The sequence below is a fragment of the Pelophylax lessonae genome, assembly GCF_965119305.1.
Source record: "Pelophylax lessonae genome assembly, chromosome: 5".
Classification (NCBI taxonomy): Eukaryota; Metazoa; Chordata; class Amphibia; order Anura; family Ranidae; genus Pelophylax; species Pelophylax lessonae.
The window spans coordinates 147,758,224-147,785,170 of NC_138772.1; the positions used below are offsets into that span (position 1 = coordinate 147,758,224).

The 26,947-nt window shown below is 43.6% G+C and overlaps 1 protein-coding gene across 7 annotated transcripts in view; it reads left to right on the forward strand.

Annotated features, from left to right (window-relative positions):
* Window positions 1-699: 699 nt before the first annotated feature.
* The window catches only part of KAT2B (lysine acetyltransferase 2B), a 141,263-nt gene continuing 115,015 nt past the window's right edge, over window positions 700-26,947 (forward strand). For 5 of the 7 annotated variants that reach the window (XM_082259703.1, XM_082259704.1, XM_082259706.1 and 2 more), the window contains exon 1: window positions 701-998. In XM_082259703.1, coding sequence (XP_082115829.1) covers window positions 810-998 — 189 coding nt within the window. In that variant the 5' untranslated portion in view covers window positions 701-809. Of the gene's footprint in view, window positions 999-26,947 lie in introns of all 7 variants that reach the window. The other 2 variants (XM_082259708.1, XM_082259702.1) reach the window with 2 other exon arrangements.

The following is a 26,947-nucleotide window of genomic DNA, read 5'->3' on the forward strand; positions in this document are numbered from 1 at the left end:
TGTATATATACTGTATACAGGGATATGTGAGGTAATGACATGAATATATACTGTATACAGGGATATGTGAGGTAGTGACATGTATATATATTGTATACAGGGATATGTGAGGTAGTGACATGTATATATACTGTATACAGGGATATGTGAGGTACAGACATGTGTGCATACTGTATACAGGGATATGTGAGGTAATGACATGTATATATACTGTATACAGGGATATGTGAGGTAGTGACATGAATATATACTGTATACAGGGATATGTGAGGTAGTGACATGAATATATACTGTATACAGGGATATGTGAGGTAGTGACATGTGTATATATAATGTATACAGAAATATGAGGTAGTGACATGTATATATACTATATACAGTAATATGTGACATGTGTATATACAGAGATATGAGGTGAACTCTGAATGCCATGTATTGATAATTGAGAACATGATTTCTAGCCATGTATGAGGGAAGTATTGTGGAGGAATGATGTATGTGAGGAATACAGGAGTGATGAGGACATTGTATATAGAGGTGTACACGGACGGTGAGTCCCTCTCCTCCCCTGATATGAGGACGGTGTAGAGATGAGGGAAGACATAGAGATGATGAGGAGGAGGAGGAGGGATGGAGTGGACAGTAGAAGGGAAGGACTGGGAAGAAGAAGAAGGAGGAGGAGGAGGCGGTGATGAGCGGCGGCGGCCTCCCTGCTGGGGGAGCGGCTGTACATCTCGTCACCTCGCCCAGGGATCTGTACACCGGAGGGGGGAGGGGGGCATTCTCCTCCCCGGGCAGGCTCCAGTGCCATGTCGGAGGCAGAGGGAGTCTCCGCGGTGGCAGCCCAGGGCTCTCCGGCCGGTGGAGGAGGAAGGGGAGCGGAGAGCCCGGCCGGGGGAGGTGCAGCGCCCATTAGAATCGCTGCCAAGAAGGGGCAACTCCGCTCCGCTTCCCGGGCCAAGAAACTGGAGAAACTCGGACTGTACTCCGCCTGTAAGGTAATTACACCGGGCATGGCGGTCTGTGTGTGTGTGACACAGAGACACAACTTCACCACCACACTGTGCAACACTGACACCACACACTGCTGACTGTCATACTGACACCACAACAACATACAAGACTGCTGACACAGCATGTCCGAGTGTAACACAACACACACCCAGCACTGAGACTGCTCACATCACATGCTACAACATTGACAACAACAACACAGCAATACTAGACTGCTGACACCACACATTGTACTGTCACACTGACACCACAACAACATACAAGTCACATGGTATAACATTGACAACAACAGCACAGCAATACTAGACTGCTGACACAACATATTATAGTGTATAACAACACACCACACACTGTACTGTCACACTGACACCACAACAACATACAAGTCACATGGTATAACATTGACAACAACAACACAGCAATACTAGACTGCTGACACAACATATTATAGTGTATAACAACACACCACACACTGTACTGACACCACAACAACATACAAGTCACATGGTATAACATTGACAACAACAACACAGCAATACTAGACGGCTGACACTACACATTATAGTGTATAACAACACACCACACACTGTACTGTCACACTGACACCATAAAACCATACAAGTCACATGGTATAATATTGACAACAACAGCACAGCAATACTAGACTGCTGACGCAACACATTATAGTGTATAACAACACACCACACTTTTTACTGTCACCACAACAACATGCAATCCACATGGTATGATATTGACAATAACAACAGACAGCACTACAAGACTGCTGACACCACATAGTAGAACATTAACAACATCACACATCCAGCACTACAAGACTGCTGGCACAACACATTATAGTGTAACACTGACACCCAGCACTACAAGACTACTGAAACCACATGGTTTAACATTGACAATGACAACAACAACACAGCACTACAAGACTGCTGACACAAAATACACACACACACGCACACGCATAACTACAAGACTGCTGACACAGCATGTCCGAGTGTAACACAACACACACCCAGCACTGAGACTGCTCACATCACATGCTAGAACATTGACAACAACACAGCAATACTAGACTGCTGACACAACACATTATAGTGTATAACAACACACCACACACTGTACTGTTACACTGACACCACAACAACATACAAGTCACATGGTATAATATTGACAATAACAACAACAGACAGCACTACAAGATTGCTGACACAACATAGAGTATAACATGAATAACAACCACAATACCCAGCACTACAAGACTGCTGACACAACATAGTATAACATTAACAACAACACACATCCAACACTACAAGACTGCTGACACAACACATTATAGTGTAACATTGACACCCAGCACTACAAGACTACTGAAACCACATGGTTTAACATTGACAACGACAACATCAACAACAACACAGCACTACAAGACTGCTGACACAAAATACACACACACACACACACACACAACTACCAGACTGCTGACACAGCATGTTAGGCCCCTTTGACACGGGCTTTCCGATCAGGTCTGTCTGTCAGTTTTTCAGGCGGATCTGATCGGATCCTCCATGCATCCCTATGGAGCAGCGGATGTCAGCGGTAACATGTCTGCTGACATCTCCTGCTATCCGATCCTATCCTGTCTGTGAAATCCAGATGGATGGAAACCCTATTTTCCACCTGTCTGAAGGATCAGATTGGATGAAAATGGACAGGCATAGAGGAGAGCAAGGATCTGATAGGTCTGTCTCTGCAAAGTAAGCACAGACGGACCTGTCATCCACCTGCTCAGCAGGGATCAGCGGATCGATCCCCGCTGAGCAAAGTGGAAAGCCCGTGTGAAAGGCCCCTCTAGTGGCCGTTGGAAGACTGTCCCCCCGCTAAAACACCCCGGTCAGCGCTCGCAGCCATTGGCTGTAAGTGGTGGTCGGATGCTGGTCGCCTGCGGGCTTTCAATGATGTTTGTTTGACAGAAGCCGGTCAGGAGATCGCCTTCTTTTGGACAGGCAGCTGTATACATGGGCCAAAAGTTGGACGGTTTCTACTATAAAAGCTGGTTTTGGACGATATTTGGACTGTGTGTAGTTTTATCCGGTATAACACTCACACAACACACAGCTACAAGAGACTGCTGAGACAGCACATTGCAACACTGACACAACACATATCTAGCGCTACAAAACTTCAGACACAACATTTTAATTAGTGATGGGCTCAGGCGTGTTCAGATCGCTGTCCCAACCCACCTGAGCAATCCCGCCAGGAAGCCGTCACTGCACCCTGCCAATAATAGGCAGTGAGGAATTTCCTGACCCGCAGCTGCACAAACACACACTGCCCATGATTGGCGGAGTGCAGTGACGGCTTCCTGGCGGGATTGCTCTGGTGGGTTGGGACTACGATCCTAACGCACCTGAGCCCATCCCTAATTATAATATAATACTGACACAACACACACCCAGCACTATAAGGCCCCTTTCACACATGCTGTCCGTTTGTCCGTTTTTCATCCATCCGTTGACGGATGAAAAATGGACATCAATACATCTCTATGTAAAAACGGATGACAACGGATGATCATCCATTAACATCCGTTTTCATCTGTTTCTGTCAATGTCAGTTTTTTTGAACAGATGAATGCCCTATTTTTCATCCGTCAAAAAAACGGATCGGACAAAAAACGGATGACAACGGATGAAAAACGGATGACAACGGATGAAAAACAGATAACAACTGACGAAAAACGGATGACAACGGATGAAAAACGGATGAGATGAAAAACTGATACATTTTGACGTGACTGAACTGAAGAACTGAACGGACCGTTTGTGTGAAAGGAGCCTAAAGCCTCGTACACACGCGTCGAAAATTGTCAGGGAATTTTCGGCCAACGTCCGATCTACCGATTTTCAGCTTGTTAGTATGATGCTTCCAACAACCAACTCCGACTTTTCGCCCGAAAAAAATCTGGTGTGCAGGCTATAAAATTTTTGTTGGCTGTCAACACAACGGCCGATTTTCGTGCAGTCAGTACAGATTTCGACAGGGAAAAATCTGATAAGCAAGTCTGGGCATGCTCAGTGAAGAAAAAAAACAAAGAAAAAAAACCAACACATAACATCACTTCTGAAGTAGAATTTTGTTGGCCGAGAAAATTCATGTGCAGTCTAAGCACATTCCAACCAACAAAACACAACTTGGACAAAAGTCGGACGATCGGTCAGCCGATAATCGTTGCGTGTGTACGGGGCTTAAGACCCCGTTCACACTGGGGCGACCTGTCAGGCGACCTGGTCGCCTGACAGGTCGCCTGGCATAGAGAAGCTGTTGACCCATTCTAATAGGAGCGCACAAGTCGCTCCGACTTAGAAAAAGGGTCCGGAGCTTCTTTGGGGCGACCCGGAGCGACCTGCATTAACTTCAATGTTATGAAGTCCGTGCCGGCCGCTCCGAGGTCGCGGTGCGAGCTGCGCACCGCGTCCTGTGAGGTCGCCCCGGGAAGTCGGATCGCCCCAGTGTGAACAGCAACAACACACAGCACTACTAGAGACTGCAGACACAAAATGATACAACATTTACAACAACACCCTGCACTATAAAACTTCTGACACAACATGTTATAGTGTAAAGCTGACCATTTACAGATAGAAAATCGAACTAAAAATTGAGGTGGTAGACCGATCAACCGATTTTCATATGATTAGTGTCTTCACTGTGGCAGTCGATTTTAACTTCGAGATCAAAAATGAACAAATTAACATGTTGGAATTTTTTTTTGAAAAAATGATTTTCGAATCGTGGGTCAGTCTTTCAAAAAAAAATAAAAAATTAACTGAAATATGCATGAGCAATAGAGGTAAAAGTAGAAACCGAAAGGAAATAAACAATTATAATGAAAACATCAAAAAATAGAAATTCATTAAAATTTATAGGAAATTCTCCAATACAATAATTGGGCCGTTGAATGTTAGATCAAAAGAACGTTTCAAAAACAGTTTTTTTGTTCTTTTTTTTTTTTTTTTAAACTCAATACACCCAGCACTACAAGACCGCTAACACATATAGTGTAAAACTGACAGCATTACAAGACTGCTGACACATATAGTGTAAAACGGACACAATACACCCAGCACTACAAGACCGCTAACACATATAGTGCAAAACTGACACAATACACCCAGCACTACAAGACCGCTAACACATATAGTGTAAAACTGACACAATACACCCAGCACTACAAGACTGCTGACACATATAGTGTAAAACTGACACAATACACCCAGCACTACAAGACTGCTAACACATATAGTGTAAAACTGACACAATACACCCAGCACTACAAGACCGCTAACACATATAGTGTAAAACTGACACAATACACCCAGCACTACAAGACTGCTGACACATATAGTGTAAAACTGACACAATACACCCAGCACTACAAGACCGCTAACACATATAGTGTAAAACTGACACAATACACCCAGCACTATAAGACCGCTGACACATATAGTGTAAATCTGACACAATACACCCAGCACTACAAGACTGCTGACACATATAGTGTAAAACTGACACAATACACCCAGCACTACAAGACCGCTGACACATAAAGTGTAAAACTGACACAATACACCCAGCACTACAAGACCGCTAACACATATAGTGTAAAACTGACACAATACACCCAGCACTACAACACCGCTGACACATATAGTGTAAATCTGACACAATACACCCAGCACTACAAGACCGCTGACACATATAGTGTAAAACTGACACAATACACCCAGCACTACAAGACTGCTAACACATAGTGTAAAACTGACACAATACACCCAGCACTACAAGACCGCTAACACATATAGTGTAAAACTGACACAATACACCCAGCATTACAACACCACTGACCCATATAGTGTAAAACTGACACAATACACCCAGCACTACAACACCACTGACACATATAGTGTAAATCTGACACAATACACCCAGCACTACAACACCACTGACACATATAGTGTAAATCTGACACAATACACCCAGCACTACAAGACCGCTAACACATATAGTGTAAAACTGACACAATACACCCAGCATTACAACACCACTGACACATATAGTGTAAAACTGACACAATACACCCAGCACTACAAGACCGCTGACACATACAGGTCCCTCTCAAAAAATTAGCATATTGTGATAAAGTTCATCATTTTCTGTAATGTACTGATAAACATTAGACTTTCATATATTTTAGATTCATTACACGCAACTGGAGTAGTGCAAGCCTTTTATTGTTTTAATATTGATGATTTGGGCATACAGCTCATGAAAAACCAAAATTCCTATCTCAAAAAATTAGCATATCATGAAAAGGTTCTCTAAACGAGCTATTAACCTAATCATCTGAATCAACTAATTAACTCTAAACACCTGCAAAAGATTCCTGAGGCTTTTAAAAACTCCCAGCCTGGTTCATTACTCAAAACCGCAATCATGGGTAAGACTGCCGACCTGACTGCTGTCCAGAAGGCCATCATTGACACCCTCAAGCAAGAGGGTAAGACACAGAAAGAAATTTCTGAACGAATAGGCTGTTCCCAGAGTGCTGTATCAAGGCACCTCAGTGAGAAGTCTGTGGGAAGGAAAAAGTGTGGCAGAAAACGCTGCACAACGAGAAGAGGTGACCGGACCCTGAGGAAGATTGTGGAGAAGGACCGATTCCAGACCTTGCGGGACCTGCGGAAGCATTGGACTGACTCTGGAGTAGAAACATCTAGAGCCACCGTGTTCAGGCGTGTGCAGGAAATGGGCTACAGGTGCCGCATTCCCCAGGTCAAGCCACTTTTGAACCAGAAACAGCGGCAGAAGCGCCTGACCTGGGCTACAGAGAAGCAGCACTGGACTGTTGCTCAGTGGTCCAAAGTACTTTTTTCGGATGAAAGCAAATTTTGCATGTCATTCGGAAATCAAGGTGCCAGAGTCTGGAGGAAGATTGGGGAGAGGGAAATGCCAAAATGCCTGAAGTCCAGTGTCAAGTACCCACAGTCAGTGGTGGTCTGGGGTGCCATGTCAGCTGCTGGTGTTGGTCCACTGTGTTTTATCAAGGGCAGGGTCAATGCAGCTAGCTATCAGGAGATTTTGGAGCACTTCATGCTTCCATCTGCTGAAAAGCTTTATGGAGATGAAGATTTCATTTTTCAGCACGACCTGGCACCTGCTCACAGTGCCAAAACCACTGGTAAATGGTTTACTGACCATGGTATTACTGTTCTCAATTGGCCTGCCCACTCTCCTGACCTGAACCCCATAGAGAATCTGTGGGATGTTGTGAAGAGAAAGTTGAGAGACGCAAGACCCAACACTCTGGATGAGCTCAAGGCCGCTATCGAAGCATCCTGGGCCTCCATAACACCTCAGCAGTGCCACATGCTGATTGCCTCCATGCCACGCTGCATTGAAGCAGTCATTTCTGCAAAAGGATTCCCGACCAAGTATTGAGTGCATAACTGAACGTAATTATTTGAAGGTTGACTTTTTTTGTATTAAAAACACTTTTTTTTTTATTGGTCGGATGAAATATGCTAATTTTTTGAGATAGGAATTTTGGTTTTCATGAGCTGTATGCCAAAAATCATCAATATTAAAACAATAAAAGGCTTGCACTACTTCAGTTGTGTGTAATGAATCTAAAATATATGAAAGTCTAATGTTTATCAGTACATTACAGAAAATAATGAACTTTATCACAATATGCAAATTTTTTGAGAGGGACCTGTATAGTGTAAAACTGACACAATACACCCAGCATTACAAGACTGCTGACACATAAAGTGTAAAACTGACACAATACACCCAGCACTACAAGACCGCTAACACATATAGTGTAAAACTGACACAATACACCCAGCATTACAAGACTGCTGACACATATAGTGTAAAACTGACACAATACACCCAGCATTACAAGACTGCTGACACATATAGTGTAAAACTGACACAATACACCCAGCATTACAAGACTGCTGACACCACATGGTATCACATTGACAACAACACTCCCAGCACTCAACACTGCTGGCACATGTCATAGTGTAACACTGATACAACAACACCCAGGTTTAACAAGACTGCTGACACAACATCTGCAGTCATACTCTGTTGTCACCAGTGGAGATGAGTTCAGACATGTTTGGTTCCTAGTCCAAACCCACCTGATCTTCCCATCAGGAAGCTCCCACTGTACAGAGCCAATAATAAGCATTCAAGGCATTCCCTGCCCACAGTCATACGTATACATGCAGGCTTGGGAATGCCTTTTGCTGCTTATGATTGGCTTTGTACAGTGACAGCTTCCTGATGGGATAGCTCAGGTGGGTTTGAATTAGGATCTGAACACACCTGAGCTCCTCCGTAGTCACCAGAAAACAATTATTGTTCATGAGGCAGTCTGAGGGAAGTCTGAGCAATCCATTCCTATTCATTTCACTGGATATATTGTACATTGTGACAGAACAGAGCAGACTCTTTATATTCCAAGATACAACAATCAGTCAGTGGTAAATACTACAGACAGCTACTGGAAGTGTGCTTAGAGCTGATATAGTGTTGTCTTTGAGGACACTGTAATGTGACGCTATTTATACAGGAGCCTCATGTGGTGGAGTATTTTGTGACAGTGTTGTGTGAGGTGTGAAACCACAATATTGACATTTTACTGCTAGTGAGTGTTGGTAGTTAGGAAATACATTTGCTGCTATAAAACAAGACAAGAAGAGCTAATGTGAGTGCAGTGTTACATTTTACTACACACTTTGGAAATACAATGTTTTCACAGCCTAATTAGAATTAAACCTGTATGGAAGTATTGGAATTTTAGGGGTACACGTTATTAGTTATATTGAGCTTTTAAAGAAGCAAGCTTTCAACGTGTTCTTTTTCTGGCATTAAACCTGTGAAAACAGTTGGCATAGCGGCATTTATTACAGATATTTGTCACTTACATATTTTTCTTTTATTTATGTAAAGAACTCCAAAGCAGGTTCTTGTTTTATTTTAAATATTTCTTTATCATCCTTTGAGAAAGAAAGGAATGTAGATATTCTTGGACATGTGGGTTATACTGCCGCTTTCAGAAGGTATGAAATACACTAAAAAACAAAAAAAACTTTACAGAGGATCTCCAGTCTCCCCCACAAATAAAATAAATGTCAGCAGCTACAAATACTGTAGCTGCTGACTTTTAATATAAGGACACTTATCTGTCCAGGGATCCAGCGCTGTCCTCACCCGAGCCGATTCTTCAAAATGTATTATAACTAAGGGAAAACACTGCGCTTTGTGAATGGTCCCGCAGTCATCTGGGACCTGTGATGTGTCATAGAAAGGCTGGGGCCGAAGGGGGGTAAACATCCGCTCAGATCGCCTAGGTGATCCGGGCAGAATTGGGAGCGGGTACCTATTAAAACCAAGTAAAAAAAATGGCAATTGTTAACGAGGAGGGGGGAAGGATGCAAACTACTTTAGCTGTTTGGCCATATATAGTATGTCCAAAGAGTGAAAAGATAGACACAAGCTGATGGGTGTAGCAGCTGTATGGAACAGGAAGTGACAATGATTTTGTCACTTCCAGTTTCAGAGCCGTCATTACCTGGTTGATACAGCCAGGGAAGCAGCTAAGTGAGCCTTTCTGCGATTGGTTAGTTGCTTTGGAAGGCAGGGAAGACATGTGTAATCACATGGGTCTTTGTTAACCCCTGTTGTGATAGCAATAAAGTATAAAAAAACGAAATTATAATATATAATAAAAACCAAAATAAAAAAAATTAAATGTAACCTCTGTTGCCCTGCAAAGCTAGCACAAGGTGCGCACATGTATGTAAACCGTGATTACACCACACATTTGAAGTATCGTTGGCAGCATTGGAGGGAGAACTATAATTCTAGCACCATAGCTCGCAGTTAAATCTAAACTGATGTGTAGTAAAGGCTTTAAAAGCATTGTCTATATTGCCCTGGTGTCGAAAACACTAACGAGTTGGCTAAATTTTTAAGCCGGGACCTGGAGGGGGAGTAATTTTCCCTGCCTTTGCGGAGCTGGTGGAACGGTCAGTCAAGGGGCTACAGTTGTTTTTTTCCTCTGATCCCCTTTCGCTGTGGCTTCCTTGGTCTTAGGCTGTATGTGTCAGCAGTGGTCTTACGGCATGTTGTTTTAGCTGAAATGCTGGTCTTCTGACCAGACTTCTTTGAAGGCCTTATCTGATTTCCGTTTGTGGGGGTCACCTGTTTGGAGCGGCCCTAAATTGCATCATTAAGGATTTCCCGGGGGGTATAATTCTTTCCTTTTGCAGGCAACAAAGACAAGGAGCCCCGTCATAGACGTGGCCCATTCTTCTCGGCTCATAAGACGTCTGTTTGTCATCTCTTAGGATCTCAAGACAAACGGCCCTTCTGGGCCTCTACCGGAAGTTCCAAGAGGACCTTGTCTGGCTAGCCATGAGCAGGCTCTCCAGATCTGTGAACAGGCTCCCTCAGCATGAAGGGGCGCCCTCACCCATATCTGGGGTGGGGGGGGGGATGTCGACCACTGGTCCCCGGATCCGTTGACCTCCCTAGTATAGGACAAGGGGTCCACAAAGTCTTTTGTACTGGCTACAAGATTGGGTTTCGGTCTTATCTTCCGGAAAGGTTCTTTCCAACCCGACCTCCTTTGTCCCCAGACCACTTATGGGGTCTCTTGGGGCAGTGCAAGACTTGTTATTGCAAGGGGTGATTATCCCGGTTTTGATTTTGGAACAATTTTAGGGGTTTTATTCAACCTGTTTACAGTCCCCAGGGAAGTAGGCAAGGTACGTCCAATCAGGACCTCGAGACTTTAATCGCTTTGCGCGGGTACAGAGGTTCCGAATGGAATTCATTCTTATGGTAGTCCTATTTTAGGGGGATCTTCTCGCTTCTATCGATATCAAGGATGCTTACCTTCATATTCCGATATACGCTGGTCATAAGCGTTTCCTCTGTTTTACCAATGGCAAGGAGCATTATCAGTTTGTGGCGTTAGCCCTCGGCCTCGCTTCCGCTTTTTGGGCCTTCACACAGTGTTGGCCCAGGTGCTGGCCTTGTTGCGTCAGCAGAGGATCGCGGTAGTGGGGTACCTGGATGATCTTCTTCTGCGAACAGTGTCCCCGACAGTTCCGATGAACTACAGGAAAAGTATTCTGCGAACTCTGAAGGAGTCTGGTGGGATTCTGATTTTCAGAAGTCTGTTCTGGTTCTGTCCACCAAGTTGAACTGTCTGGGTCTCAACCTCAGCCAGAGTGTCTTGCCTGTGGACAAACTTCAGAAATTGCAGGATGCAATTCTGCTGCTGTTGTTCAGCAGACGGTCGTCTTTCTAGACCTACATGCGTGGGCTGACGGTTTCTACATTTGAGGTGGTTTTGTTGCACAGTTCCATTCGAGATCTCTGCAAAGGGATTTCTGTCAAATGGGACAAGGCCCACAGTCTACAGACAACCTTACCCTGTTGAGCCGGGGTACAAGAGGATCCCTGCATTTGTGGCTTTTTTCTCCAGCACGTCGACTGGGCTGTTCTTCCTTCCTTTTTACTGAAGAAACTACGCAAGCACGTAGTGAAACGGGTCAACGTCACTTATGCGCCATGAGCAGAAGCAGTGGAAGCCTGTTTTGACTCGCACATTTGTGCGAACTACTGTGTCTGGACCTCCGGTTTAGTGTGGGCTTGGAGCAGCCGGAGTTGGCTGGTCTTGTGGATAATGCACGGGACTCTGTTCGCACCCTCTTCTTTACTCACTTGGAGGGATCGGCAATGTTATCGAGGCACGGGTGATTCCATCCCTGTGAGGGCTCTGTATTTACCGGAACCTATACATCTTAACGACTCACCCTTGTGGACTCCCGTGAACAGTCGACATTGGACAGTGGGGTGGTAAGACTTACTAGCACATCCACTTTGGGGAACTGTACCACTATAAACCCTAGTCCGGCACTTTAGAATGCAATTCTTGTAGCTACTCTCTTGTTGAGTGCAACAATAGCTCTCACAACACCTGTATAACGCCGCTAAATGTGGTAGAGGTCCAGCCTGCCCAAAATTGTAGCCATTGCCATTGATCAAGGACATCACTTGCTGGATATTTTTTTGGCTATTGAAGAACATCACCCTGACTATGGAACCTTTTTTACTGGAATATGCTTGCCATCATGCATAAAATCAAACACAATTTTTCCAACCTTTTAGCCAGGCTATCCCCATGGGCTAAGTGCAATAATTGGTCTATGTTTACTTGAGATTTCCTTCCTTGAACCCACATACGAGCAATATCTCTTATTGCACATACTCCTCAGCGTCTGGACGCTATTTTGTGACTTTTTTGTTTTTGTTCTCATATTGCCATTTGTCTTCACGTGTCTCTTCCTATTCTATGTTGTCCATCTTGTATGGTTGGCACATGTATGGATAATAGGTGTTGGTATTTACGCATAGTGTGTTGCCTTATTTGACACTAACTATTTTGACAAACGTATGTATTTAGTTCCAACAATTTTCAATAAATTTGTGCAGTTTTTCACCTAACACCTGTTGAACTTGCCTAGTTATTAAAGTGGGTGTAAACCCACTGTAAAGTCTTTTACCTATAGGTAAGCTAATATTAAGGCTTACTGATAGGTGCTATAAATATCTCCTAAACTTGCACCGTTTAGGAGATATTTACAGTGCATGCAGCCGATGACGTAATCGGCGCATGCGCTCTGAAGGAACGGCCACCCGTGCCGTTCCTTCAGAGCCCTATGCCGTTAACGGCGGCTCCATTCGCGCGGGACTGGTGTAATCGCGCCTCCAGCCAATCAGATGGCTGGATGACGCGAACAAGGAAGCAGGATGGCCGAACATGTCGGCCGCCCTTTTGCTGAACAGGCGACACTGCGGGGGCTTCGTTTTAAGGTAAGTATTTCATAATGAGCTAGTATGCGATGTACAGAGATCAGTAGTATGTAGGGCAGTGTACAGAAATCATTAGTATATAGGGCAGTGTACAGAGATCAGTAGTATGTAGGGCAGTGTACAGAGTTCAGTAGTATGTAGGGCAGTGTACAGAAATCATTAGTATATAGGGCAGTGTACAGAGATCAGTAGTATGTAGGGCAGTGTACAGAGTTCAGTAGTATGTAGGGCAGTGTACAGAGTTCAGTAGTATGTAGGGCAGTGTACAGAAATCATTAGTACATAGGGCAGTGTACAGAGATCAGTAGTATGTAGAGCAGTGTACAGAGTTCAGTAGTATGTAGGGCAGTGTACAGAGATCAGTAGTATGTAGGGCAGTGTACAGAGATCAGTAGTATGTAGGGCAGTGTACAGAAATCATTAGTATATAGGGCAGTGTACAGAGATCAGTAGTATGTAGGGCAGTGTACAGAGTTCAGTAGTATGTAGGGCAGTGTACAGAAATCATTAGTATATAGGGCAGTGTACAGAGTTCAGTAGTATGTAGGGCAGTGTACAGAGTTCAGTAGTATGTAGGGCAGTGTACAGAAATCATTAGTATATAGGGCAGTGTACAGAGATCAGTAGTATGTAGGGCAGTGTACAGAGATCAGTAGTATGTAGAGCAGTGTACAGAGATCAGTAATATGTAGGGCAGTGTACAGAAATCATTATTATATAGGGCAGTGTACAGAGATCAGTAGTATGTAGGGCAGTGTACAGAGGTCAGTAATATGTAGGGCAGTGTACAGAGATCAGTAGTATATAGGGCAGTGTAGAGAGTTCAGTAGTATGTAGGGCAGTGCACAGAAATCATTAGTATATAGGGCAGTGTACAGAGATCAGTAGTATGTAGGGCAGTGTACAGAGTTCAGTAGTATGTAGGGCAGTGTACAGAGATCAGTAGTATGTAGGGCAGTGTAGAGAGTTCAGTAGTATGTAGGGCAGTGTACAGAAATCATTAGTATATAGGGCAGTGTACAGAGATCAGTAGTATGTAGGGCAGTGTACAGAGATCAGTAATATGTAGGGCAGTGTACAGAAATCATTAGTATATAGGGCAGTGTACAGAGATCAGTAGTATGTAGAGCAGTGTACAGAGATCAGTAGTATGTAGGGCAGTGTACAGAGATCAGTAGTATGTAGGGCAGTGTACAGAGATCAGTAGTATGTAGGGCAGTGTACAGAGATCAGTAGTATGTAGGGCAGTGTACAGAGTTCATTAGTATGTAGGGCAGTGTACAGAGTTCAGTAGTATGTAGGGCAGTGTACAGAAATCATTAGTATATAGGGCAGTGTACAGAGTTCAGTAGTATGTAGGGCAGTGTACAGAGTTCAGTAGTATGTAGGGCAGTGTACAGAGATCAGTAGTATGTAGGGCAGTGTACAGAGATCAGTAGTATGTAGGGCAGTGTACAGAGATCAGTAGTATGTAGGGCAGTGTACAGAGATCAGTAGTATGTAGGGCAGTGTACAGAAATCATTAGTATATAGGGCAGTGTACAGAGATCAGTAGTATGTAGGGCAGTGTACAGAGATCAGTAGTATGTAGAGCAGTGTACAGAGATCAGTAATATGTAGGGCAGTGTACAGAAATCATTAGTATATAGGGCAGTGTACAGAGATCAGTAGTATGTAGGGCAGTGTACAGAGGTCAGTAATATGTAGGGCAGTGTACAGAAATCATTAGTATATAGGGCAGTGTACAGAGTTCAGTAGTATGTAGGGCAGTGTACAGAGATCAGTAGTATGTAGGACAGTGTACAGAGTTCAGTAGTATGTAGGGCAGTGTACAGAAATCATTAGTATATAGGGCAGTGTACAGAGTTCAGTAGTATGTAGGGCAGTGTACAGAGTTCAGTAGTATGTAGGGCAGTGTACAGAGTTCAGTAGTATGTAGGGCAGTGTACAGAAATCATTAGTATATAGGGCAGTGTACAGAGATCAGTAGTATGTAGGGCAGTGTACAGAGGTCAGTAATATGTAGGGCAGTGTACAGAAATCATTAGTATATAGGGCAGTGTACAGAGTTCAGTAGTATGTAGGGCAGTGTACAGAGGTCAGTAATATGTAGGGCAGTGTACAGAAATCATTAGTATATAGGGCAGTGTACAGAGTTCAGTAGTATGTAGGGCAGTGTACAGAGGTCAGTAATATGTAGGGCAGTGTACAGAAATCATTAGTATATAGGGCAGTGTACAGAGTTCAGTAGTATGTAGGGCAGTGTACAGAGATCAGTAGTATGTAGGGCAGTGTACAGAGTTCAGTAGTATGTAGGGCAGTGTACAGAGTTCAGTAGTATATAGGGCAGTGTACAGAGATCAGTAGTATGTAGGGCAGTGTACAGAGTTCAGTAGTATGTAGGGCAGTATACAGAAATCATTAGTATATAGGGCAGTGTACAGAGATCAGTAGTATGTAGGGCAGTGTACAGAGATCAGTAATATGTAGGGCAGTGTACAGAAATCATTAGTATATAGGGCAGTGTACAGAGATCAGTAGTATGTAGGGCAGTGTACAGAGGTCAGTAATATGTAGGGCAGTGTACAGAGATCAGTAGTATGTAGGGCAGTGTACAGAGATCAGTAGTATGTAGGGCAGTGTACAGAAATCATTAGTATATAGGGCAGTGTACAGAGGTCAGTAGTATGTAGGGCAGTGTACAGAGATCAGTAGTATGTAGGGCAGTGTACAGAGATCAGTAATATGTAGGGCAGTGTACAGAGATCAGTAGTATGTAGGGCAGTGTACAGAGATCAGTAGTATGTAGGGCAGTGTACAGAGATCAGTAGTATGTAGGGCAGTGTACAGAGTTCAGTAGTATGTAGGGCAGTGTACAGAGATCAGTAGTATGTAGGGCAGTGTACAGAGATCAGTAGTATGTAGGGCAGTGTACAGAGATCAGTAGTATGTAGGGCAGTGTACAGAAATCATTAATATATAGGGCAGTGTACAGAGATCAGTAGTATGTAGGGCAGTGTACAGAGTTAAGTAGTATGTAGGGCAGTGTACAGAGATTAGTAGTATGTAGGGCAGTGTACAGAGGTCAGTAGTATGTAGGGCAGTGTACAGAGATCAGTAGTATGTAGGGCAGTGTACAGAGTTCAGTAGTATGTAGGGCAGTGTACAGAGATCAGTAATATGTAGGGCAGTGTACAGAGATCAGTAATTTGTAGGGCAGTGTACAGAGTTCAGTAGTATGTAGGGCAGTGTACAGAAATCATTAGTATATAGGGCAGTATACAGAGATCAGTAGTATGTAGGGCAGTGTACAGAGATCAGTAGTATGTAGGGCAGTGTACAGAGATCAGTAGTATGTAGGGCAGTGTACAGAGTTCAGTAGTATGTAGGGCAGTGTACAGAGATCAGTAGTATGTAGGGCAGTGTACAGAAATCATTAGTATATAGGGCAGTGTACAGAGGTCAGTAGTATGTAGGGCAGTGTACAGAGTTCAGTAGTATGTAGGGCAGGGGTCAGGAGGGCATGGTACAGAGGGGTCAGGAAGGCACAGTACTGGGGGGTTAGAAGGGCAGTGTGTTGTCAAATGAGCATGTCTATTTGTTTGTATGTCTTGTTCTGTTACCAGCCAATTAATTTCCGTGGGCTGCCTTAATCGCTTCCCTATTGGCCACATTATATATATATATATATATATATATACTGTAGATATATATATATATATATATATATATATATATATATATATATATATATATATATATATATCCCGGGACATATCTATGTCTTACCAGGATTGTGGTTTAGGCTACAACCATGATATCGATATCAATCTTTAGGGCTGGTGATTTCTCTTTCATGTAAAAATACTCAGAGCAACTGGGCAACCACTGGAATACAGGTGGCAGAAGGGGGTCCCATCCCCCTCCCGCCACCTTTACCGGGTTCTCCCGAGTGATCAGGACGCCTAGTAACGATGTGGCTGGCAGTATCCAGCTCCGGCTTCACAGTGAGAGGAACTAAAGCTGTTCCTTACACTGTGTGACATCAGAACCTGGAAGCGAGGACTATTTTGTCACTTCTGGTTTCGGCTCTTTATTTACTGGCCACATAGTCATCTGTGTCTGATTGGCTGCATTGGAGCCCAAAGGAGATATGGGGGTCCATAAAGAGTACCTGCCATTGCTATTGCTGTCAAAGTGGATGTTTACATTCCTTTTGACAGCAATAAAAGTGATCAAAACAATTTTTTTTTTTAAAGAAACACTGTAAAATAAATAAAATAATAAACATTTATTTTTCAAATGTAAACAGTGATCGCACCACATGCGAGGTATCCCATCAAACATCAGAGCGAGAGCAATCATTCTAACCCCAAACCTCCTGTGTAAAGCTAAACTGGTAACCTGCAAAGGCTTTTAAAACGTCACCTATGGATAATTTAAAGTACCGTATCTTTTCTCCAAACCATAAGCGTGTGCAATTTTAAAGCGTGACATGTTTGGTATCTATTTACTCCGTGTAACAACATCTTTTATATTTTACCAAAAAAGTGGTATTATATTGTGTTTGTGTTTGTTACAATTAATTACTATGTATTTAAAAAAAAAATTGCATTAAAAAAACCGCTGCGCAAATACTGTGTGACATAACAAATTGCAACACATTTTATTCTCTAGGGCCTTTGCTTTAAAAAAATATATAATGTTTTGGAGGTCTAAGTAATTTTCTAGCAAAATTTTTACATGTATGTGAGAAATGTGAGAATTTTCCCGGTATTGAGGTGGTTAATGCAACACACGTTAACGCTCAACACTATGTTAATGCTATTCATAAGGATACTATCCTCAATATGCCAAGTTTAGATTTGAAAATGCGGCCCTCTAGAATAAAAATATATTTTATCAGGTGTTTGTAATATGAAAAAAAAGCAAGTATGTATATTTTTAATCATTTTCTGTGTTCTTTATGTATTCATATAATTTAGCCAGTCGCATATCAAAATCTTTGCATTTCACTGTAGACTAATGCCCTGTAGCTATTTATGAGTTGGTTGTAAGTGATTGTAAAAGGAAAAAATCTGATTGTAAAGAAAATAAAACATGTCATACTTACCTGCTTTTTGCAGTGGTTTTGCACAGAGCACCTCCGATTCTCTTCTTCTTAGGTGCCCCAACGGAGCTCTGGGCTCCTCCACCTTGCCGAGTGTCCCCATACCAAGCCGCTTGCTTTGGGGACACTTGTGCGTGCTCGCTTCCTAGCTGGCTCTCTGCGTCCATAAGACATAGAGAACGTGGCTCAGCCCCACCCCCACTGCCCCCAGTGTTTTTCCATGCCCGGGGAGTCACCGAGTTTGTGTGCAGGAGGCCTTAGGCTCGGTTCACACTTCTGCGATGCGGGAACGCTGCGAATATGCAGCCTGTTCCCGCATCGCATCCGCACATCTGGCAGTTCACACTGCCATGTGCGATACGCAGGGGGTGTCAATTAAATGCTAATGACACCCCCAGTTTGATCGCATATCACAGTGCGATCTGACAGTTCGCACTGGATCGGATCGCACAAGTGTGAACCACTGTGCGATCCGATTCTGAGGCGGCTAAAAAAACGCCTCCTGTGCGTGTTTGCTGCGGATGCGCTGCGAATTCAGCCATACAAAGTGTATGGCTGAATTCGCATCCGCACAGGAGATCGCATGTAATGAAGGAGCAGTGCGCTCCGAATTACATGCGATCAGCGCATCCGCAGAAGTGTGAACCGGCACTTACTTCTCCTGGCTTTACTTCTCCTGGCTTAAAACTTAGTGCATGTCAAGCCAAAACATTTTTTCTTACTTTTGTGAATAATGTGGTTTGACCATATGGGCAGTTAGAGAACTCGCCAACAGTAAAGCAAACAGAAATAAATAAATGATTTTTTAGTAGGGCAGAGGAAGGCTGGAACTCCTTATTAGATTTTTATCTTGATTTTCTTTCAGTTTGTTTTTGGTTATTCCTGTCAGTGCGATAGGAAGTAAGTGAAAATCTCTGTATCAGAGCCTTGAATAACAGTAAAAACCCAACAGGGGTTCTGATCCAACTCTACTCTATCCAAAATGAAAAAAAAAAAGTTTTTGGCTTGAAATACACTTTAAGTTTGAAGCCAGGAGAAGTAAGGCCCCATGCGCATGTGGCTCTAGCACAAAATCCCAGTGGCTCCCCGGGTACGGAAAAACACTGAGATTTTACACTGAAACCCCAAAATGTCCATGTGCATGAGGCCTAAAGTAAAAGGAAAAAAATTAAAGAAATTCACAGGACTGGGTGTTTGATTTGAATAGGTATGTAGAGCAACTACTTGCCATGCACTTACCGCAGGTACTCTGCAGACATGGGCCATCTGAATATAAACAGAGCAGTGTTAACATTACCCACTTGCCGACTACCAGCAGTACAAACACTTCGGCAGGTCGGCTCTGTCCCGGGAAACAACGTAACTGTATGTCGCTTCGCAGGACTGCAAGTGGGGGCATGTGCGTGGGCCCATTCGCCATGGGAGAAGTGTGATCTGAGGGTCCGGCAGGCCGCATCTGGCGCCGGGCATCCGCAATCGCTCCCCGTGAAGACAGAATGGCAGTGTGTCGTTGTAAACACGGTAGACCGCTGTTCTGTCAGCAATGAACACAGGGCTCCTGTGTTCCTCCTACTTAGGAACACAGGTCCCTGTGTTCATTCCATAAGTCCATCCCTCACACAGTTGGAAAGCACCACCTAGGGACACATTTACCCTTTGATCGCCCCTGGTGTTAACCCCTTCCCTGCCAGTGTCATTAGTACAGTAACAGTGCATATTTTTAGCACTGATTACTGTAGTAATGTCACTGGTCCCCCCAAAAATGTCAGTTAGGTGTCCGATCTGTCTGCCGCAATGTCGCAATCCAGCTAAAAAATGCTGATCGCTGTCATTACTAGTAAAAAAATAAAATAAAAAATATAGCCTAAGGCTCCTTTCACATGGTCCACTGTTCGGTGCGGTCCGTTCTCTGCTCAGCGGGGGATCAATCCGCCGATCCCCGCTGAGCAGGCAGGTGACAGCTCCCTCTCCACTCTGTGTGCGGAGAGAGAGATGTCAGAGCCCCGCTGCTCTCTATGGAGGAATTGGATGAGAACAGACCGCCTGTCTTCTCTCATCCGATCCCATCCGATTGATCCCCTGGACGGATGGAAAATAGGGATTCCATCCGTCCGGATTTCACGGACAGGATCAGAATCGGATAGCAGCGGGTGTCAGCGGACATGTCTCCGCTGACATCCGCTGCCCCATAGGGATGCATGGAGGATCCGATCAGATCCACCTAAAAAACTGACAAGGCGGATCTGATCTGATCGTTCGTGTGAAAGGAGCCTAAATCTTTCCCCTAGTTTGTAGATGCAATAACGTTTGCGCAAACCAATCAATATACTCTTACCGGGATTTTTTTATACCAAAAATATGTAGCAGAATACATATTGGCCTAAAATGGTGAAAAAATTTGGTTTTCACATTTTTTTTATTAGAAATGTTATACATAGTAGCAGAAAGTAAAAAATATTTTTTTTATTTTTCAGAATTGTCGCTCTTTTTTGTTTATAGCGCAAAAAATAAAAATCGCAGAGGTGATCAAATACCACCAAAAGAAAGCTCTATTTTTGGGGAAAAAATGACATCCTTTTTTATTTGGGTACAGCGTCGCAGTTAAAGTAAAGGCAGTGCCGAATCGCAAAAAATGGCCTGGTGATTAAGGGGGGAAACCTTCCGGTGCAGAAGTGGTTAACCTAGTGAAAGATATAAACGCATAGGCAAAAAAAAGTTTAGTTATCCAGAACATCATTTGATGGAAAAGTTGCAGGCTTACTTCTAGAAATGCCAATTGCCTGGCTGTTATGAGGATCTAATGGCTTTAGCAGTCATTTGCCTGAAACAAGTATGTGGATCAGAAGTTCTGCCCTCATTGCATACTTGCATGAAATGTATTTATTTGATTTAACCCTCCTCTTATGTTAGAATTCCGTTACTATCCATGATGTTAGGGTCAGTTTTGACCCGTGTTTTAAATCAGCCACAAAATACCCTCTGAATAATTATTTATCATCAAATTTGTTTCTTACCTCTTGGTTACCTTGTTAGGCTTCTTTATCCTTGAAAAGATTGGTTTTAATATTTTTGGTGTGACCCCTAGACCTTTCTTTTGATAGCATACCTCTCATTGTCAAATTGAAAAAATGGTAAAATAAAGTCAGCAACTCTGAAATGAATTTGTCCTATGTTTCTTCACTTTATTTAGAGAAGCAGACAAGCAGGAAAAGAGATAGGCCCCTCCCTAACTACAGCTCACAGGGTTGAGAGGGGATTGGCTGTCACTGTTACTAAGCAGAGAGAGTGTTTATGATTTCAGTTTTGGCACTTATTAGTGTCCTAAAATCCTATATTATAACTGGGTCAGAATTGACCCTAACACCATGAACGTCTTAATTTTCACCACAGTATTTTATAATTTAGTGAAAAGGATTATTTTTCTATTACATTGTTTAAATAGAGGTTCCTGACAAAGTAAAAAAATCTTGATGCAATAAACAAATTTATGTGATACTTGTAGACATTCAAAACCTGAAAACGGGTCAGTTTTCACCCTAACACAAGAGGAGGGTTAAACTGAAAATTCAAGTGGAATTTAAAGACCTCCGCTTACCACTGGAGCTGAAGGGTGCTTTCGAGGCTTAAAGAAAGCTGCTTGAAGCATTGTTAAATTTCTTGTAAATGCATTTTCAGTTTAGTGCTCATCAAGCATAGTGTTGACAAGCGAGGAATAACAAATGTCTTGTGTTTGTAGGGCCTTAGGTGTTCTTGAGCTCTTGAGCACCACTGAATTACATTGTGCCAGCTGACAGTTTATACGATATAAATTAGGGGAGGTTTCAACTTTCTATTGCTTCATAGGAGCAAAATATTTTTATGACTCCTCGATTATAACATGAGTGTCAGCTCACATACATTAGCTCCTTAAAATTTTTAGATGTTCTTCAGAAAGAGTGTTTTTTTTAAAGAGACCCTGTTACTTAATACATCGCAGGTAACAGAAAAAAATAAATGCTTTCTTGCAGCATTTTCCTTTCCATAAACAATTTTATATTCACTCAAAAAGTGCCTTTGATAGCACTAGAACATTTTTGTGACTGCCTTGGGAAGAGTCAATTCCTTAGATAGCCCCCTCCCTCTCTGCATAATCCTTTCTTCTTCTGAGAGTGTCTAATTACTCTCTGTGTAGGCCTAGATTCTGTGTTCCTCCTCTCATCTTTCTACATTAATGGATTTTTAATACAGACTTACCTGTAAAATCCATTTCTCTTCGTACATCACCGGACACAGAGCCATAAATAATAACATATGGGTTATATAGCCACCTATAGGTGAAAGACACTGGCAACCAATCAGAAAGGATGTCCCCCTATATAACCCCTCCGACACAGGAAGTACCTCAGTTTTGTAGCAAGCAATAAAGACCCCATAGAAGAGGGGAGGAATCTCTGTGTCCCATGATGTACTTCAAGAAATGGATTTTACAGGTAAGTCTATAATAAAAAATCCATTATTCTCTTTGTACATCACGGGACACCGAGCCATAAATCATAACATATGGGATGTCCCAAAGCAATGCATCTGAGGGGAGGGGGACACCAAAAATGATCGCCATCTGACCACCAAAAGGATCACACCACTGCCTGCAGAACACTGTGACCAAATGTAGATTCCTCCTGGGACCTAACATCCACTTGATAGAAACGAGTGAACGTATGCACCGGTGACCAGGTTGCGGCCTTGCAAATCTGAGCCATAGAAGCTTAATGGCGATGTGCCCAAGAAGCACCTACCCTCTGGTAGAATGTGCCCTTACAGAAAAAAGTGGAACCTTCCCTACTAAATAATACACCTGGGTAATAACCTGGCGAATCCAAAGATAAATCTTGTAAGCTTAGATGCTGCTAGGCCTTTCTTGGGCCCTTCTGGCAGCACAAACAAGCACTCAGTCTTAAAATCCGAGCTGATTCCTCCAAGAAAACTCAAGTGCACGCATTACATCAAGGGAATGCAATAACCTTTCCACCTCTGAGTGAGGATCTGGAAAAAAGGAAGGTAGTATAACGTCCTGATTCAAATGAAAGGCGGACACTAACTTGGGCAAAAAACCTGGGTGTGGATGTAGAATCACCCTATCTAGATGAAGAGCCAAGAATGCCTCTTTACAAGAAAGAGCTGCTATTTCCGATACCCTTCTGGCTGAAGTTATCGCAATCAAAAAGACTGATTTTCTGGTCAAAAGAACCAGGGGAACCTGCCCCAGAAGTTCAAAAGGCTGTTTTTTGCAAAACTGCCAGCACCAAATTTAAGTCCCAATGACACAATGGTGGCTTCACAGGTGGACTGGAAGCAAACACAATATACCCCGGACAAAGGTCTGGATCAACGAATGGGAAGCGATCGGTTCCTGGAAAAAAAATGATAAAGCTGAAATCTGCCCTTTAATAGTGCTCAAGTCTAATTTCATATCTACCCCTGCTTGCAGGAAAGTTAGAATTCTCCCGATGATAAATATCCGGGGATGCCATTTCCTGGCTTCACATTAGACAATGTAGTATTTCCAGACCCTGTAATAAATATTTCTAGAGACTGGTTTCCTATTGTTTATTAGCACATGAACTGCAGGGCCAGATACACCCTGCCCCTTCAAGATTAAAGCTTCAATAGCCAAGCTGTCAAGTTTAGAGACTGTACAGCAGGGTGGAATATCAGACCTTGAGAGAGTAGGTCCGGACCCAGTGGAAGCACCCAAGGCCTCGTCACTGCCAACTTTTGGATTTGTGCATACCAAATCCTCCTCGGCCATGCTGGAGCTACCAGAATTACTGGTTTCCCCTCTAGCTGGATCCTGCGTAACAGACGCGGTATCAGCTGCACAGGAGGAAAGGCATAAATCAGGGAATACTCCTCCCAAAGAGTCACCAAATCATCCAGTCCGACTGCGAGTGGATCCCTGGTCCTGGACACAAATCTTTTCAACTTGTTGTTGAACCTGGATGCCAACAGATCTACATCTGGGACCCTCCAGTGTAGGCGGATCGATTGAAAAATCTCGGGATGTAAGGACCATTCCCCTGAAAACATCTGTTGATGGCTCAGAAAATCTGCCTGCCAGTTCTCTATTCCTGGAATAAACACTGCTGTCAGGCATGGCACAAACTTCTCTGCCCAGGACAGAATGATATCCACCTCTTTTTGAGCTAACAGACTCCTTGTGCCTCCTTGATGGTTGACATAAGCCACAGCCGTGGCATTGTCGGATTGCACCCTGACAGGGTGACCCCGAAGTCAAAGCCTGAGTGACTGCTCGGATTTCCAGAATGTTGATGGGGAGACAGCTCTCTACCCAAGACTATTTCCCCTGGACAGTGGCTTCCTCCAGAACCGCTCCCCAGCCGGAGAGACTGGCATCTGTGTTCACCACTTTCCAGGTCACTGTAAGAAAGGATTTCCCCTTTTCCAGATTTCTGGTCAACAACCACCAATTCAGACTCCGACGTACCCTTGGTACCAGAGACATCGACCAGTCCAGAGACTGAACCCTTCCGGTCCATGCAGACAGAATGTTGTTCTGCAAGGGTCTGGCATGGAATTGGGCATAGGGACTAGCCTCGAATGTGGACACCATCATTCCCAGTAATATCATGCAAAGATGTATAGAAGGATATCTCAGCCTTACTACGGACCGAACCTGATCCTTCAGGCCTGTTCCGTGTCCACAAGAAGACCCAGGTATTCCGGACGCTGGACCGGCTGTAATGCTGACATTGCTAAGTTTAATAACCAACCAAGACGTTTTAGAAATTGTACTGTCTGAAGGATATTTCAGCTTAGAGCCAATGCAGATCGATCTATTAGTAATAGATCGTCCAGATATCCTATTACAGGTATCCCTCGGGACCTTAGAACAGCCAATACTGGAGCTAGGATCTTTGTGAACACTCTTGGGGCTGTGGCTAACCCGAAAGGCAGAGCCACAAACTGAAAATAATGGTTTGCTATCGCAAAACGTGGAACCCTTTGATGGGCCTGGAAAATAAGCACTTGAAGATATGCATCATTGATGTCTATTGATTCTAGAAATTCCTTTCCCTGCAGGGAGACTATGACTGAATGAATTGACTCCATGTGGAAAGTACGAACATTCAGAAACCTGTTTAAAGCTTTGAGATCCAGAATAGGTCTCACATCCCCGCTTGGTTTGGGGATTATGAACAGGTTTGAGTAAAACCCCTGAACCTTTCGTTCTCTGGAACCCCTGTTATCACCTTTTGAGCCCTCAGCTGGTCTAATGCCAGAAAGAGAGACCTTCTTTTTAGGGGATCTGTCGGTATACTTGGGATACAGAAACACCCGAAACTCCAGCTTGTACCCCTGAGAAACGGTGGAGACAACCCAGTTGCCTTGAATCGTCTCCACCCAAACCAGAGAGGTGGCTTAGAGGAAGACTTGGCCGATCTCTGGGCCCAGGGCTTTTTCTGACCCTGCCCTGAAGGCTTGGTTCCAGATCCAGGTGGTTGAGATCATCGCCACTCTTTGAAATTAGAAGCACTGGTAGTATGAGTGCTGGGGATCTTAAAAGAAGGACGCCTGCTCTTTCTTTTTACAGGTAGCAACGTACTCTTCCCCCCCAAGATCTTTTGGATATACTTATCCAGATCATCACCAAAAAGGCGTTCTCTCTGAAAAGGGAAGCTAGCCAGTAACCTTTTACATGGTATTTCCGCAGACCAACTCTTTAACCAAAGGATTCTGCACTTATGCACTGTCATCAGAGCAAACCGTGTCACTTGCCTTATGGAGTCCGTAAGCGTATCCACTGCGAAACACAAGGTGCAAGGTAAATCCGACAGATCTTCCGCAGACTCTCCTTGAGAAGGAACTGTCTTGGACACTCGCTTTATACGGTCTTTTAAAGACTGACAAACTCCTATGGCTGCTACTGCCTGTATCGCAGATCCTGGAACCGCAAAGGAGGCTTTCAATAAAGACTCCAACTTCTTATCAGCTGGATCTTTATAAACCTAGGCACCTAGGCATTATCTACAGGGCAGGTTAAACTCTTGTTAACCAAAGAAATGGCAGTATCCACAGTGGTTCTCTTTCATTTCTTAGTAAACATTTCCTCCATAGGATATAAAAATGAAAACCTTTTAGGAGGAACGAAAATCCTATCAGGATGGACACACTCATTATACACCTCTTGCTTCAAGAGCAAGTGTATGGGAAATGTCCAAGGACTCTGAGGAGGGGGCAATGAGCCTAAAGAGGAAAAAGAGACTTCAGCTGTCTCTAAGGGAGGAAACTTGTATCCAAACCGGACCATTTCAGTAAGAGACAATTGTAAGAGTTGAATAAACAATCTCTGGGTTTGAGAGGCTGATAGAGACTCCTCTGACCCTGACTCCCCGTAAGTGGAAACCTTAGCTTGATCTTCCATAGCGTCACCATCAGCTACATCTTCCACATCCTCTGCCCAATCCTGAACTGGTTCAGGGGGTGGCTCAAGTGAGGGGGATCTGTCTCGTTTCTTCCCTCCTTGTGATGCTGTAATCATGCCAGCAATCCTACCCTCTAGGCTGGCTAATGCCGATGCCAAATCGTCCTTAGTGATGTAGGTTGTGGCAGAAGTACTCAGAGTAGCTATTATGCCTGACAACCGTAATGGCTCAGATTGGCTAGTCGCCTCTGGCTCTTCAGGAGGAGTAGACACAGTGGAAGCACGGCTAGGACCCTCAATGCCTGACGGTGGTATCTTAGTGCCTCTTCCAACTGTGCCCCCCCTCCAGCCCTTTTTCGGGCAGACATTGCTTTATAGCAAGACAAACTTGAGGTACTAACCCTTAAATGTACTCAAAG